Genomic DNA, 17,950 nt, shown 5'->3' on the forward strand with positions numbered 1-17,950 from the left:
GAAAGGAAAGTAAAGGAAAGGAAAGGAAAGGAAAGGAAAGGAAAGGAAAGGAAAGGAAGGAAGAAAGAAAGAAAGAAAGAAAGAAAGAAAGAAAGAAAGAAAGAAAGAAGAAAGAAAGAAAGAAGAAAGAGAAAGAAAGAAAGAAAGAAGGAAAGAAAGAAAAAGAAAGGAGAAAAAGAAAGAGAAAGAAAAGAAGAAAAGGAAGGAAGGAATGAAGGAAGGAAAAAGGAAGGAAGGAAAGAAAAAAGAAAGAGAAAGAAAGAAAGAAGAAAGAGAAAAGAAAGAAAGAAAGAGAAAAAGAAAGAAAGAAAGAAGAAAGAAAAACTAAGCATGGAACTTGAATAGCCCTAATTATAAAAGCAACAAGTAAAGCAAATAATTATTGAACATGTTAAAAGTGTCCACAGCCATAGCCTGTCAAAGTGTGAAAGGTAATGAGCACACATCTCTGCCAAATACTGAACACTGTACTATGCCCCGTCCCACATGAGTTTTCTATCTGATGAAGAAATTATGCAGAACGTCTGTACCAAGAGAGAAAGAAAAAAAAATCTCTGCTGTGAACTTTTAACTTAGTTCCATAAAATAAAAATGTCTAGGACACTCCAAAATTTCTCCTTTAAAATAATGTCATTTATGTCATAAACACCATTTCTTGGCATATTCCCACCGTTTCCTCGAATTTGATTTTCTTATAGAAGCTAAAACCTATGAAAATTAGGGAAATGTTACATAATCTAAGAGCCATAATACTGTGTAAACTTTTTAAAATTTTTATTGAATATAATATACATCCAGAAAAATGTACATGTCAGCTCCATGAATTTTCACAAAATGAACACTCTGTGTAACCAGGATCAAGAAACAGAACATTACCTGCACCCAGAAGTCCCTCAGTCATTAACCACCCTAACTCCCAAGGCAACCACTTTCCTGACTTCTAATGTCATGAATTTGCCTGTTTTTGTATTTTATGTAAATGGAATCATATGATATATATTCTTCTTTGTATGGCTTCTTTTGCTCAACATTATATTTGTGAGAGTAACCCACATTGTTGTGTTGTAACTTATTCGTTCTCATTACTCCATAGTACTTCCTTGTCTGGATATGCCACAATTTATTTATCCACTCCACTATATGGAGGCATTTAAGTAGTTCTTAATTTTGAGCTAATAAGAATAGTGCATTTATGCATATTCTCAAAAGCATCTTTGTATGCATACATATGCTGAAATATATATACACATATATAACCTACATATGTATATATAAAAATATATATGTAATCCTTACATATGAACATACGCCTCTATATTAAATATATATTCTAATTTAAATCTTGATTATAAATCTTTAATATAAATTTTGATCAGTAATTTTGGAGAACTTACCAGGACATGGTACAGTATTAGGAATTGGGCAGTATTTCCTAAACAGGAATTTTTTTCTAATTCTAGATGCTCTAAAGACCTGTGTGGTATATGTGTGAATTTTGTTCATTGTAATTCTTCTTTGCCTTTCAAGCAAATCTGTTACCTGCCTCCATAATGGATAATCCCCAAATCAACTCACACATTAGCTAAGTACCTATAGAAAACACAAATCTAGGATAGCCATGACTTTAGTGGCATACATTCTGTTTGAAAATACAAACACATACAATCAAGTTAACCCAAATGCCACAGCAATTTTATACTTTGGTGTTTTGTTGAAAGTTTTTGAGACCACCAAACACACACATGAAAAACATTTTGAATGCGAAACACCAATTAACATTTTATTTAAAAACAGAAACACTGTCATTTCTCATTCTCCCAAAGTAATATATGCATCTAAAACAAAACTAATCAAATTAATTTCTAGAGTTACAGAAATAAAATTAGGTTTCAGCATTTTCCATTATGGCTATAATAAATGGTTATTTATTTTATAATGTTAAAACACACCATGAAACGCAGATTCAAAAAACGCTTTTTTAAACCGTGATTGCAGACAGTAAATGTTGTGGGAGTTTAAGTTGAACTGATGAAATTTTCCACACAATCTTTCTGAGGTTAATTTTGTTAAGTGACGTATCTTGGATGTGCCACTTGCTAGGTAATACTTGGAGGTTTAGTTATAATCTGGTTACTACACTGGTAAGGGAGGGTTGCTATAGAAATTTACCAGTAGTAATGAAGACAAAATAAAATCCCCCTTAATGTCATCTACAAAATTTGCATTGCAGCATCCCGATAAAGAAATTGTATTCATCAAAACCACCGACTCATGGAACATTACATCAAAAACTAATGATGTAATATATGGTGATTAACATAACATAATAAAATTTAAAAAAATTAAAAACAAAAAACCTCCGACTTGATTTCAAATGGAACTTAACAATGGTCTTACAATGCAGGTAATACATACTCCCAGAAGGTATTCAGAAGTGTGTGAAATCTTATGAAAATGCATTTGAACTCAGGTGATGTGTTGAAACTTTTCCTGCTTTTGTTCCAAAGAAATAATTAGCTTCACAGTAATATTTTCATTGGTGTTAATGGACGGACCTTAAAGTTGCCTCCAGTCCTGGGCCACGAAGTGAATCTGGAAGGTAGTAGACACTAAAAGGGAGACTCCAGTACCTCATCTGCAAGCGCTGAGTACTTACCACTTCTGCTTTTTCCTGATTCTCTGACCCAGGGGTGGACAAACTACAACCAGTGGGCCAAACCCCACCCATCGCCTATTTTTGTAAATGAATTTTTACTGGAACACAGCCATACCCAATTACTCACATAAATAGTTTTGACAGATATCATATGGTCTGCAAAGGCTAAAATATTTGCTATCTGGCCATTTACAAAAAAAAAGCATGGCATCTCACCAACTACCCTGCTCCTGTTTTTCATCCTTGCCTCTCATTCTTCATTTTGATCCCTAGCATGTCAAAGCTCAAGACCTGAACTTCAAAAATATTACTACATCTTACTAACCTTTGATTTTTTTTAAGTGGTTTGGCCTTCAATGCCCCCAAAAGTAAATGGGCATAATCCCAAGAAATCAAAATATGTTTTTTTAAATGGTTTGTGACTGATCTTAAATAAATCACTAGATCTCTCAAGTCGTTATTTTTATATGGAAAGAATAATGAAGAGCCCCCCATCTCATGGAGTCACGTTAGGCATAATGACGCATAGTAGGCTTGTTCCTGAGGTGACTACTAACATCAAATAGAAGATCATCTCTTGGTCTTCCCCATTTAGTTATTGCACATCAGAACTTTGGCCTCATTGAGTGTCTCAGTGACCAGGTATCCATGAAGCCTATTGGACAAATCATGGATCTGTGGTCAAAACTGAAGAAGTTCTAAATTCTTTGTCATGAACTTAGAGATACTGATTATATTGTCTTTCAAACAATTAAGAGCAGCACTAAACCAGGTGACCAGATTTTGGACAGGCATTCATGTTTCAGTTAAGAAAAAGAAGTAAAGAAGACTTTTCCATCTATTTTAGGGAATTTTCATACCAAAAAAATGTACTCTCTAAAGATCTTAAAGACAAAAACCTTTACATATTTGAAATTATTTTATCAGAAAATCACTACACTTTACATTTCTTTGATAGGCCAATTAAATTACATGGCCAAAATTTAAAATAAATGACTTTTTTTTTATCTCTGTGCTATAAAATTCAAGGAATTTTTCTTTGATAATGGACCAAAGGGCCATGTCACAAAGGGGAAAGTAGGGAAAGGATCAGAAATGCTCTGTGTTCCTTTTTTATACACTGTGTGTGTGTGTGTGTGTACATGTAATTTTGTGGCATCAGATATTCTCTGTATATATCAGCCCTTTCTCAGTTGTTGGGTGAAAGAAGGAGGAGCTACAGGGGTTGGAGGGAAAAAGACAAGAGTTGGGTGATAGATCCATCCCTGGGACTCAACTCTTCCACGGGGTGTAATTCATCAGGTACACAGAAGGCAGTTCGTATATACTTAGGAAAAGAAGAAAAGGTGGAAGGAGGGAGGGAGAGAGGCAGGGAACATAGATTCTCAGAATGTGAGGAGTCAACATTTTTAGTTCCAATTGTATGAACCAGAACACTGAGCTGTTTATAATCTTTTTTTTAAGATTTTATTTATTGATTCATGAGAGACAGAGAGAGAGAGAGGCAGAGGGAGAAGCAGGCCCCCAAGGAGCAGGGAGCCCGATGTGGGACTCGATCCTAGGACCCTGGGATCATGACCTGAGCCGAAGGCAGACGCTTAACCATCTCAGCCACCTAGGCGCCCTGAGCTGTTTATAATCTTACAGAGATCCTAATTCAAATTGGTTCTGCTTTCAGGTTGATGTAATAAAAGCAGTCTCTCAGCTGATAGACCGGAGTCCACCTCTACTATGTTTTTGAAATTCTTTACTTGTTTGCAATAACTCTTAATTAACTCTCATGAAATGATAAACATTTCATAGTTTGTGGAAATGGTCCAGAAGACAAAGCTGGTACAGAATTGATTACATCTAATAAAATGTTACTGCCTAGCCAGAAATTTTGGATAAATGAATGAAAGGAGAAAAGTAAGTGCCTTAGGGCTTAATATTTATCATTCAATCCCTTTTTAGGTTCCTTGATCCTCAGTGCATCCCCTCATTCTGTTCAAACTACCTCTTCTCTGCTAAAGATATCCCTGACCCATGACAAATGGCTACTTGGTAATTTTCATGTTATGTATATTTTGCCACAATTAAGAATAATTTTTTAAACTATGGACTTAAATGAAAATGTAAAAGTATAAAACTTTAGAGACAAAAAGGAAGAAAATCTTTGGGATCTAGGACTAGGTAAAGAGTTCTTAGACTTGATAATCTATAAAAGGATTGAAGGATAATCTATAAAAGAAAAAAATGATAAATGATAAATAGAACTTTATCAAAACTTAAAACTTTTACTCTGCAAAGAACCCTCTCAAGAAGATGAAAGAAGGCTACAGACTAGGAGGAAATATTTGCAATCGACAAATCCAATAAAGGCTAATACCTAGAATATATAGGAAACTCTCAAAACTCAACAACAACAACAACAAATCCAAATAGAAAATGGGGAAAAATAGAAACAGAAATTTTACTGAAAAGGATATACAGATGACCCAACAAACACATGAAAAGATGCTCAACATCATCAGCCATTAGGGAAATATAAAATGGAAACCACAGTGAGATACCACTACACACCTATCAGAATGGATAAAATAAACATACATGGCTGGTGAGAATGAAAAATTGTAGAACCACTCTTGCAAGGAGTTCAGATGTTTAGTATAAAACTACAACGCTTCAATCTATGGGAGTCCCACAGATTTTGACATCCTTAATCCTTTTGGGTAGAAAAAAAAGGGCCAAGAGGACTAAAAGAGTCACAGATGGGAAAGATAAAAGAGAAATTGGGAAAAAAATCATCCAAAATCAAGGGAAGGATTGAGGTAAGGATTAGGGATAAATGGAGTTGATCATAGTTTCAGAGAAACCAGTTACAGACTGGAGTTCTGATGCGAAAAAGAAATCACACAATTTATGAGCTGGCAAAGAATTTAGAGATAAGAAATGTTGGGCCAGAACTAGATTATTTGGCAGAGGAGGGAAGCAAGGCCCGTAGATTTCCGACAGAACTGGAGCTGGAAGTCAGGATTTCCAGCTTCCCCCTCAAGATGTTCCACTCTTCTCTCTTCCCATTTAATATAACTTTTGTGGTTTTAATACTCTCTATACCACACATCGCACTTCCCCAGAAGATAGCCAGGCTTCTGAAACTTTAATGGTGAATTGTTAAAATGCATGTCATTCTTCTGTGAAGTTTCATTACATGACTGGTAATTCGGACATCTTGGGTATTTTTTTTTTCACTTTATGTCTCAGCTATTGGAAATCTTGAAGTTTTATTGTCGAATGACTTTCTGTTATTACATATTCAAAATCACCTCAACCTTAGCTACTATAACACATCAGCTTCAGCATCAATTGTGTTCTCCCTACCCTCCCCCAAGACACATACGATACCCTTTCTTCATGCTTCATACCATTTCTTGGTTAGATCATTGTTTCTAACTACACATAGGATAATTAATTTCCTATGACCACGTGACATACTTTACAATGAAGGACTAACTCCAGTTCTTAAGATTTTACACATTAAATCATTAAATAAGCTGTGTGCCTTCAACTAGGCCATTGACTTTCCCTTTTTCCTACTTAACCCCAATTCTTGATAAGTCTTTTGTAGCTACTCTGTAAATCTATATGTGGGGATCTCTTTTGTTTTGTTTTGCTTTGTTCTGTATTGGTTTTGCCTGCAGGTTTCTTTTAAATAAGTACCAGCATGTACTACTATAGAGACTGCTGAATAAAAGAAATAATAAAATTTTTCATAGGTTTTGGGCCTTACTCTGTGTCTAGGTCAGAGCACTTATTTTCTATAATTAACTATGCTTGCACTTTGTTACAAGAGAAGGTAAGCCTCCAGTCATGACACATATGTAAAATCTTTTCTCCATTCAGGAAAAAACAGGTTCATTTTTTCCAACATAAATCTTCTGTTATGAATGAAATCTTAAAGTATTGACACATATCTTTGACACTGACCTGTGTAATTTTGACATTGAGTCCTTCTGATGTTACTGCTTTAAAGAAGTTTAATTCTTTTCCACCTAATGATCCTTTGGTTTTCTGCATGCAAAATAAGCACACGTCCAGGTCCCCTGCTTCTAGATTGGCATCCTTACAGGAAATAGTTATTTGAAAGAAATATTTCTTTTCATTCCCAGCCTTCAGGTAACTGAGACTGTTGAGGATAATAAGCCCATTATCTTGGGTAAACCGTCTTTCTTCTAAGGAAGAAACCTTCATGGCTTTGGAACTCTGGTTTCAAAAAGTATTTTTCTCTTTTTCTTTCCTCTCCTCCACTTGGTTGTTCTTTTTTTTCTTTCAAGATTTTATTAATTTTCAGAGAGAAAAAGCACAAGTGGGGGGAGCAGCAGGCAGAGGGAGAAGCAGGCTCCCTGCGGAACAAGGAGCCCCATATGGGACTTGATCCCAGGACCCTAGGATCATAACCTGAGCTAGAGGCAGAACTTCACCGAATGAGCCACCCAGGCGTCCCCACCTGGTTGTTCTTAACAGCTATGTATTTCAGATTCTAAAAAGTTAAGACCTCAGCAAACAGAAACACTGACAATTCAGTAGTGTAAGATGCAGACAGCAGGGAGTAGCAACTCCATGTTTTCCAGGGGAGTGCAGAGTAGCGGGAGCAGGGCCTCACGGGAACTAACACTAAGGATCTGTGATGGGCTAGGCCATGTTCTGAGTGCTTTGCATGGATTAATTCATTTCATACCCACATCCACCGGAGGGCATAGATTCTTTTTTATCTCCAGTTTTCTCTGAGGCACAGTTACCTTGTCCAAGTGATGCCAGGGGACATCACAGACTCCAGATCCTATTCCCTCTGCCATTGTGCCAGACCACCTTCTCCTTCTGTTGAGCTGCCACGGGATGTTGCTTACAGCCCCTTTAGGAACTGTTCCATCTGTTCATCTTCCACGTAGTGATTTCCTTGAGAATGAGGTCTCTTATGCTTCGGTCATCTTCTACCACCCTGCCTCCCTGGTAACCTGGATGATCCTCCTTCACGTTCTCATGGAAGAACAGGACGAAAAGTAGAGACTGATAACAATCAGCTGTACACATAGCTCACTCTTCCAGATGCTTACTTCTGCTGATCCCTCTGTTTGGATTGTCTCACCTGTTGCCTACAGTAATCCTCCGAGGTAGCTGCCACCCCGTCTTCATCTTGTAGAGGAACTGAAAAGCAGTGAGGTTAATCAACAAGCCAAGGGCACACGGGAACATAGCAGAGCCTTAAGTCCAGTCCGAGGAGAGCTTCAGGGCTCACGCTCTTAACTGCTATGCCAAGTCATTTGCTTTAATGAAAAAGAAGTGCTTTCCCATCCCCCTAGGTCACTGACGGCACCGAGCACCAGAACTGAGAATGTTTACGGAGTGCTGCTCTGCTCAGCATTTGTCATACACTCCAAATGTGGGGCTGGTCAGGAGGCAAAAGGGGCCTGTGGGAGGAAAATATGTGTGGATAGAGTAGAAGCCACGGTTTTTACTTCGTTTATCTCTATGAAAACTCTGCCTCGGGGCGCCTGGGTGGCTCAATCTGTTAATTATCTGCCTTCAGCTCAGGTCATGATCCCGGGGTCCTGGGATCAGGCCCCGCATCGGGCTGCTCAGCGGGGAGCCTGCTTCTCCCTCTCCCACTCCCCCTGCTCATGCTTTTCTCTCTCTCTCTCAAATAAATGAATAAAATCTTAAAAAAAAAAAATCTCTGCCTCAATCCTGAAGCAATTAAAACATAAAGGAAAAGCAAAATCCTTTCTCAGTCATGCACAGTGATTTATTTTATTGTATCTGATTTGAGATTTGCAACAGCCAGAGAGCATGTTCACATTAAAGGCCTGTCCTGGGCAGCAACAGGCCTTATAATTAACTCAGTCTGTGTTATTGGAAGATGTTCTTGTTTACTACTGATTTGACTATTCAACTTCTACATCCCAGCCCCTCCCCCAGCAAGGAAGAAAACCTTAGAACCCCACTTTTTGAACCTTGGTACCTGGCCCATCATCTTCAATTCCAAGTGACACTACCAGAATTCATGGTGAGGAGAAGAGAACATTTAATTTGAGATTTTCAGCTACTATCAACTGTGTTCATACATCCCTCATTCCTGTCTAGGATGGGTGGAGTGGATGAAGGGAGGAAGAGAATCCCTCAGCCACACCGGATGGGCTGGAAGGAAAATGAGCACACGCAAAAAATGTGCCACTGGTTTTATTTATCCCATTATTAAGATGCCATGACAATAACAAAAGTAATACCCAAGTAATAGCATTAAATGGCAGGAGATGACATCTGGAATAGATAAAGAGGGGCAAATTCATTTCTATTATCCTTGTTTTCATTAAGTTGTGCATAAATGGTACATTTCCATTTATTATTACAAATTATAGCAATTCAAAATAACTAATGTGTGGTACAGATTCAGTTTGCAGAATTCTTTCATATGCATTGTTCTTTTTTTAATTTAATTTATTTTTATTATATTATGTTAGTCACCATACAATACATCATTACTTTTTGATATGGTGATCCACGATTCATTGTTTTCGTATAACACCCAGTGCTCCATGCACTACATGCCCTCCTTAATGCATTGTTCTGATTGAGCCCCAGGTGGTCATCATTCCATTGTTGGAGGCATGAGAACCACCCCACTTAACAAATACAGAAATGAGACTTACAGGGGTTTACCCAAGGTCACACAGTAACAGGTAGATCTTGATTTTTTTATTATTATATGTTCAGTTAGTCACCATACAGTACATCATTAGTTTTTGATGTAGCGTTCAATGATTCATTAGTTGCGTTGTAACAGGTAGATCTTGGACTTGCACCTAAGTCTTACGAGTTCACAACCTAAGCTGAATTGAGGGGAAAAACAGCCTTATTCTGTAGTGCCAATCTGATGAGGCCTGAAGCATTAGGCTATATAATATTAGGGACTTGCATAACAGTGAAGTCACCCGGTATTGAACTGTACTTTTATGTACTGATGCCTTTTGGGACTGCTGGGGTGAGGAGGTACTGGGATGCAGGCCCTAAACTATTGTGAGTTTGATTTCATATGTCTGTATTTTATACCATTTCTGCTCCTGCACTATCTGGCTGTCAGCTATCATTTTTTGTTGACCATGGTGCTTCTAGAGTGTGGGTGATGGACCAACACTATCAGCATCACCTGGGAACTCTTTAGAAATGCAAATGCTGCATATCAACTATACTACAATACATAAATAAAATTAAAAAATGCAAATCCTCAGGCCCCACCTCAGATCTACTAAATCAGAAACTCTGGGAATGGAGCCCAGCAATCTGGTTTAATGAGCCTTCCACGTGATTCTGATGCTGTGAAAGCTTGAGACCCACTACAGTGGAGCAATGATTCTCAACCTTGGCTGTACACTGGAATCACCTGGGAGCTTTAAAAAAACTACTGAGGCTTGTATCCCAACCCCAAGGATTCTGGCTTATTGGTCTACAGTAGGGTTTTCAACCTTAGCACTATAGACATTTTAGGCTGGATAATTATTAACTGGGGAGGCCTATTCTCTACCAGCTGGATGTTAGTAGCTTCTGTTCCCCAACCCAATTGTGATAACCAAAAATGTCTCTAGACATTGCCAAATGTCCTTCAGGGGGCAAATTGCCCCAAGATGAGAAGTACTAGTCTAGGGGCATGGCCCAGGTACTGGGATTCTTAAAACCTCCCTAAATCATTCTAATGTACAGGCAAGACTGAGAACTATTACTCTGAAGCGTTCCTAGTAATGAGCAGCTTTAGATGTGCACTGGACTAAAGAACAATGAAAGCTCAAATTTAAAGCACTGGGGGTAAAGTAGAAATCATCCTGCGGTGAAGACTCAGGCAGTTTGCCCATAAGGAAAGTACATGAGTTTTAGGGCATAAATTTCACATCAACCAACTGGCTCATTACATTTTTGCTTTCTTTCCGGTTGTTATGTTCCAGAAAACTGACATAAACAGGTACATTGCACATATCTGAGAGGTTCCAACCAGGTAGACATTGCTTTGTACTAAACATAGCAGTGGACAGAGATCCTGCTTTTGGATCTAGTCATTCTAAAAACAGGTTGCTTATGAGTGTACCATGCAGTATAAGTCCTTAGGTAAATCTATTTTTGACAGGTTAAAAAAAATGCAGCCTGTCAATTTTATAATGGTTTAGACATAATCCAAATCAGCCACACATATACATAATTTCAACATTAATTTCTGCCATTTAGAAGTACTTTAGTTTTCAAGTGATGATCAGGGATTTCAACTGTAGAAAAATCCCCTAGGCTAGAACCAAGGAAAGTATCCTTCAATAAAATCCATACTCAGCAGACTGCCCTCTACTGTCCCAGCGATTGGTCTGTGGTGTTCCTCTGTATCCACTTGAGAATGCAATTAGACCACAGGATGTGCATCATGTCCAAGTGTCTGCTCTGTGGTTCTTATAAGGCTGGACAGTCTCATCACAGCCCAGACTGCAAGGTCTCCAAAGAGTTTGTGGCAGCTCCTCTTTAACCTGAAGTCTTAAATAGAACAGTATTCTCCCACTTCCTCAAACAACTCATTAGCTGGTGCATGGTTTCTTTCAACGTAAGGAATGGAAATACTACTCTGGAATACTGATAAACAACTTCTAAAAATAAAAAGTAAATTACAAGATGAATGTGTTTTCGGGGCAAAATTGGTACTATCTAATTTCAAAATATGAAAATATTTTCCTGAATTAATGAGTTGGGATTATTAATTCATTCAACACCTACTATGTGCTAGGGACTATGTGATGTCCTTGGAAGTTATAAATATGAGGGTTCATAATAGTATAGGCCCTTGTATGGCAAAAATAAGCTGTGGCTACCTGGTGCTTGATTAACCCTTTGAACCAATCCAACTTGTCAGTTTGTCAGAGTAGTTTGGTTTTTCTTTCATTGAATTGATAGTAGCTTGTTAACATTAATGAAATCAACCAATTCCTTTGCTGTGGTCTAGATTTATCCTATACAGTTACTTATTTTTTCCTATCCTAGCCTGAATTCTTTCACTGATGTGCTTTTAAAAATCAAAACCTTTTAATTAGGCAATAGAACTGCTTACCAGAAAAGTACTCTAGGCAAAAAAGATCATAAAAGACTGTTAAAAGATATTATTTCCATATGTTCCTACTTTTTTAAGAGCATATGCTTTTATGTACAAAGGAAGTTTTCTGGGAGAAAACATTAAACAATTAACAATGGCTGCCTTTGGGCAGAGAGTTTAGGGGCTTTGACTGGAAGGAAGGTTTGCTTTTCATTATGTTTCTATACAGCTTAATTTTTACCATTTTAAATATTGTTTTCAATTTTAAATGCTAGTAAATAACAGAAAGGATGCATTCCCAGTAAGTGGTCTTTCAGAAGTTCTAAAATACCTCTTCTAAATAAGAGAAAAATAGGTGATCTACACTCTATGCCTCTTTGATTCCCTCTTTCTTTTGTATATGCTTTATTGCTAAACCAGAGTGATCTGAGACTTGGAATGTAAAATTACTCCCACACTGGTTCCATGAGGAAAAGATTAATAAGCAGAACCTACCGAGATTGGGTAGCAAATGGGGGCCTCTTTGAGGAAGTCACCTTTAACGAGAAAAGGAAGAAGTTACCCCTGGCAGTGGCCTAACTTCCCCCCAGCTGCATTAGGACAGTTACCGTCCATCCATCCTTTCAGAATGAAGTGGATATAGGTTAGAGAAGTCTGCACTGTGATTGTCTGGAAATTTCCTCCAATGATTTCTTTTTTTTTTTTTTAAGATTTATTTATTTATTTGAGAGAGAGAGAGTGCAAGTGGTGGGAGGGGTTCAGAGAGAGAGAGAATCTCAAGCAGCCTGCCTGCCGAGTACAGAGCCCGACTCGACTCAGGGCTCAATCTCACGACCCTGAGATCATGACCTGAGCCAAAATCAAGAGTCAGACATTTAACTGACTGGGCCACCCGGGCGCCCCTCTCCAATGATATCTTTCATTTCCCCTTGTCTTTAATTCCCAAGAAGAATCAATGCTCACTCCTGGGGAAAGGAAAAATAACAACAAAAATAACAAAACTCTACTTATGTCAAAGAAAGACAATTCTGTGATCTTTTTGGTGCCCACCAATTCTGTGATATCTTTCCCTTCAGTCCTTCCTCTACATCTCACCCTAATTGAAAGCTTTGGCAAGCATGAAAAAGGAAAAAATTCAATTGAGATTGGAAGGGTCTGAAACAATACATGCTCAGGTGTGTTTTTTTCCGGATCATTTTTCTTACCCCTTGTCATTTAGACCCTCACAGGACTTCAGAGTCTCCCTTGTTAAGCAAGAAACATCCTTTTCTCTCATTATTGGATGTGTGAATTGGGAAATCCATCCACATGGATTTTGGGATACCTGTTTCTGATATGAACCAACCATAACAACTCAATTGTTCCAAAGCATATCCTGTAAAAATCCCTACACGTTTTAATTACATCCTGTAGTCTTCAGTGGAGAATTACACTTGTGGGACAAAATATTAAACTTTCATTCTATAAAAAGTAGTTTTCATGTTTTCTTCTCTTTATGGGGGGAGATTCATCTCAGAAACAGTGTTTTATATCTTTACTTGCATGAAGCCTTAACAACCAGCAATCAGCAATGGTATAATTATTCGTTAGTTTCATTAAACTGTCATGAGTTTAGGGCATTGTTCCTGTGAAGAGCCCACCAATTGTCCTTGGACAAATGTTTATGCAGAAATTCTGGGAAGATACTAACCAAGACTCATCAGAGTGCAAGGAAAAAAAAAAGAGATGAGAGACGGAATTGGATTCTTCAATTCAGAGGTCCTTTCAGAAAACTGTTTAAAAGAAAGGGAAATATACAGGAAACAAACTGAAAGTTGCTGATGGGGAGGTCAGGTGGGGGAATGGGTAATTGCCTGATGGGCATTAAAGATGGCACTTGATGGAATGAGTGCTGGGTGTTGTTGTCTGCAGCTGATGAATCACTAAATTCTACCCCTGAAACTAATAATACAGTATATGTTAATTAAATTGAATTTAAATTAAAAAATTTTTTAAATGAAAGGGAAATATGTTTGAAGACTAAAAAGAGGATTTCTGAAATAAGTCACACAAGGTTTTAGCCATAAAAATAGAATTTTAGAGAGCCCTACATTACTAAATTTTCAAAATGAGTATTATATTAATGACCACATTGACCATGAAATTAAACCTCACATAATCTTTTAGATATGGGCGCCTGGGTGGCTCAGTCGGTTAAGTGACTGCCTTCGGCTCGGGTCATGATCCTGGAGTCCCAGGATCGAGTCCCGCATTGGGCTCCCTGCTCAGCGAGGAGCCTGCTTCTCCCTCTAACCCTCCCCCCTCTCCTGTACTCTCTCTCTCTCATTCTCACTCTCTCAAAATAAATAAATAAATCTTAAAAAATATATATATGTCAAAACAGAAATTCAAAGCTCAACTCAGAGCCACTAAGGCAAAAGGTACTTTGCAAAAAAAGAAGAAAAAGACAGGTTTGTCAAGTTAGTAGGATAGTGTTTCCTATTGAGTGGAGTCAGTTTCAATTCTGAGTCACTAAGCAAAAATTAGAAAGGAAATCAATACCATTTTTGCTCTTGAAAAGGCATCATGTATTCAGCAGGGACTTCCCTTTTAGGTAGCTGAGCTAGTATTCAAGCCCATGCTCCTGCTCTAATACCTAATTAGATAAATATCAGCAACTCATAGGAGACTTTATGTTCTTGCTACTTACCATAGCCACTAGAGGGTAGCCATCCTTTCCTTCCAACAAAGGTTTTAAATTGTCAACATGGAAGAATAGACTTTCCGCAAATGCTACAAACAGATCAGAGTAACCACATTTGTCTGTATGATAAAGGGAGGTTTAAGCCTAAATAAAGAAAGGCCACTTACGACACACCTGGTGAAGCAGAGTCAGCCCCATCAGCACAGAGAAAAAGCTAAGTCCAAAATGGCGTTAAGGGTGTTAAGCCGATGACAAGTCGGTACATCCTAAACCACTTCCTTTTTCCAGGATTCTCTATCACCTTGAATTCAGAGACCGTGCTGCTTGTCAAGAGATAATATAATCCTCCAGCACTGCTACTTGAAAACTAGCTTTACTCATGGTTTAGTAAAACTAGTTAAGAAATGACTGCCTGCTTCTCAGTCAAGCTGTCACCCAAACCCTAACCTTTTGCTGCTCTTTGAAAAGTAGGTGGTCATTTGCATCGACAGGGATGGAATTGGAGGGGATTATGCGAAGTGAAATAAGTCAAGCAGAGAAAGACGATTATCATAGGGTTTCACTCATATGTGAAACATAAGGAATAGTGTGGAGGACCACAAGGGAAGGGAGGGAAAACTGAATGGGAAGAAATCAGAGAGGGAGACAAACCACAAGAGACTCTGGACTCCGGGAAACAAACTGAAGGTTTCAGAAGGAAGGCGGGTGGGGGGATGGGGAAACCGGGTGATGGGTATTAAGGAGGGCACGTGTGGTGTTGAGCACTGGGTGTTATACGCAACTAATGAATCGTTGAACACTACATCAAAAACTAATGATGTACTCTATACAGTGACTAACTGAACATAATAAAAAAAATTTAAAGAAAGAAAAAAAATGAAAAGTAGGTGGTATGACTACTTCACGTAAGATCAAAGGTTCATCTCTTCTGTTATTATATTTATCATTCTCTACATTTTTCCAAATTAAAAAAAAATGACTAAGGCTTTAAAATATTTTTTTAAATGATAAAAATGCTGTATTGCTGCCCTGCTAACTGGAAAGCATAATGAACAATACAATTTAGAAGTTCAGAGGATAATTAGAAATGTAAGTGTCCACGGATTCCATGCCAGCTCTGTTGTTTCTTACCACGGTGTCTCCTTCTTTCAGCTTCTGGCCGGGCGCTGGCCTTTTGATCACAATGACTTTGGCGTATTTCTTTGCAAGCTGTTCCCCTTTTTGCAAAAGTCCTCGGTGGGGATCACCGTCCTCAATCTCTGCGCTCTCAGTGTTGACAGGTAATGTGGTTCTCTCCCACCACTCTTGTTAAGGTTTCGAAAAGCATTTTTCTCAAAAAGAATAGAAGTCAAGGAGCCTTGAGAGTTGGTGCCCAGGACAGTTGTTAGTTTCAAGTGAATTAAAATATCAACAATCTAACCCTACTGTTTAGAATCGCTTTACACATTTGTTGATCATTAGCCATCTTTAGCTCAGGCAATTTGTATCTAGAGCAGCCATTTGGCACCCTGTGGCAACAAAGGAGAAATGCACATATTGGATGGAAAGAACCTTGGAAAAGGAGATTTTAGGACATGCAAATGCTATATTTTCAGTGGTAGAGTTCTCATTAGAAAAAAGAAGATACCATTCAATTATATGTATAATACTTGATCACTTGAGCTGGGTGGTGAATATATAATATTGTTATTTTTTTTTCTATGTGTCTTTCAATACCTGAAATGTTTCACAGTGTTTGAAAAGAGGGCAACAACAGAAGCACTCCTTGGTCTGATTCTGAAAAACCCATCAAGTATCTCTAAGTCTTTCTGGAATTCTCCTCAAACAGAGGACTCTTGATGTCAAACTTCTGATGTCAAACAGAGATGTCAAAACTTCTCTCAAGAAGTCCTTCTAGATGGTATTTTCTGCACCTCCTAACTTTCATAGCAATAACTATAAAGAATGAAGTTAGGAACTTTATAAAACAGTCTATAATGTTCCTTTATATTGAATATTCTCCTATGCAAATGCTCTTTAATGTCCTATTTAATTGATCTACCACAATTTAGAAGAGGTTTCCATTTTTTTCTCTCTCACACTCTGGCAATCATTCTGTCAGAGCAACTGAGTCCCATCATCATAGAAATAAAAGACTCCCTTTGTTAAAGAACATTTAAGCCTTTACAGACATTCTGTTATCTATCATCTGCAATTACTTTGGGGGACCAAATCGTTATTGTTAAAACATAAAAATACTCATTCCATCAGTAGATGAAAATTATCGTGGCATCCTTGTTATAAAAGTATGCCTGTAATAACTGTCAAACACAAAACAAAATGTTTAGCAGTGTTATTAAAAATAAATGTATTGCAAAAAAATGTATTGCTGAAATTACAACACACAAAAAATTCCTTTAAGTAGTTTAGTCACCAGCTGCTGATGAAAATGCTGCCGATGCAGTGGTAAACACAAGCTCAGAGAGCATTTCTCCCTTATTAGTCGGATTCTCCATAGTTCGCAGGAAAACCTGAGGTCTGGGTGCTTTTCTTCTCCGTCACAGCAGGCATCAAGGGCTGCTGTATGAACACATTTCAGAGGCTAGTTGGCCACTGTGTCCCTTACACTTGAAGAAATAACAGACTATGTTACCTTTGGCCATGTCCTAAGAAATTGAGTAAGCATTTATAATCTGGATTTTACTCACTAATGAATTCTCACTCTGCTGTTCCTACTCCTAGCATCATCCCAATAACACAATTTCATCTTGTATTCAAAGTGTTGTAGTATCTAAAAATTAAAGCATTTAAATTATATCTGTGACATTACTAATACATGTAAAATGTTTCTGGTATTTATCAAGTCGTATATTTAGAGATGTAGCTATGTATTCTTATTACAATATCCAATTAAATTTTCAATTACAATATAACTCTAAAATCCCTGTGGGGAAAAGAAATAAGAAAATAATCATGATAGTTTAAAAAAGAATTATGTTTCCTGCATGCATACTCTTCCTATATAATAGTGTTAAATATTGTAAAGCTACAGTATTTAAAACGGTCTGGCACATGGGTGCCTGGGTGGCTCAGTCAGTTAAGCATCTGACTCTTGATTTTGGCTCAGGTCATGATCTCAGGGTCGCTGGACGGAGCCCTGCGCTGGGTTCCACATTGGGTGTGGAGCCTGCTTGGGATTCTCTCCATCCCTCTCCCTCCGCCCCTCCCTCTGTTCCCTCCTCCCCAAACTAAAAACAACAACAACAAAAAACAGTGTGGCACATACATATAAATATACTGAGAAATAAATGGGAAAGCCAGAAACAGGTGTTATACTGTATGAGAATGTAATATAGACAAATCACTTTGAGTATAATGGGGAAAGGAAAAATAGTGCTATTTAGCCATCTGGGGAAAAAAAGCATGTTAAAGTCTTATCTTTTACTATATATCAATAATAATATTGATAATAATTACCACTTATTGAGTATTAGTATGTGCTAAGCCCTGTTAAAAATACTTTACAGAAGTTCTTGTC

At 37.8% G+C, this 17,950-nt stretch overlaps 1 protein-coding gene across 2 annotated transcripts in view; it reads left to right on the forward strand.

Annotated features, from left to right (window-relative positions):
- Positions 1-17,950, forward strand: part of EDNRA (endothelin receptor type A) — a 61,431-nt gene that overhangs the window by 14,215 nt on the left and 29,266 nt on the right. For both annotated transcript variants that reach the window (XM_073892332.1, XM_025874284.2), the window contains exon 3: positions 15,586-15,713. In XM_073892332.1, coding sequence (XP_073748433.1) covers positions 15,586-15,713 — 128 coding nt within the window. The remainder of the gene's footprint in view (positions 1-15,585; positions 15,714-17,950) is intronic.

The sequence above is a fragment of the Callorhinus ursinus genome, unplaced genomic scaffold (assembly GCF_003265705.2).
Source record: "Callorhinus ursinus isolate GAN/ISIS: 27379988/994484 unplaced genomic scaffold, GSC_fseal_2.0 scaffold4, whole genome shotgun sequence".
In the NCBI taxonomy this organism is placed as follows: domain Eukaryota; kingdom Metazoa; phylum Chordata; class Mammalia; order Carnivora; family Otariidae; genus Callorhinus; species Callorhinus ursinus.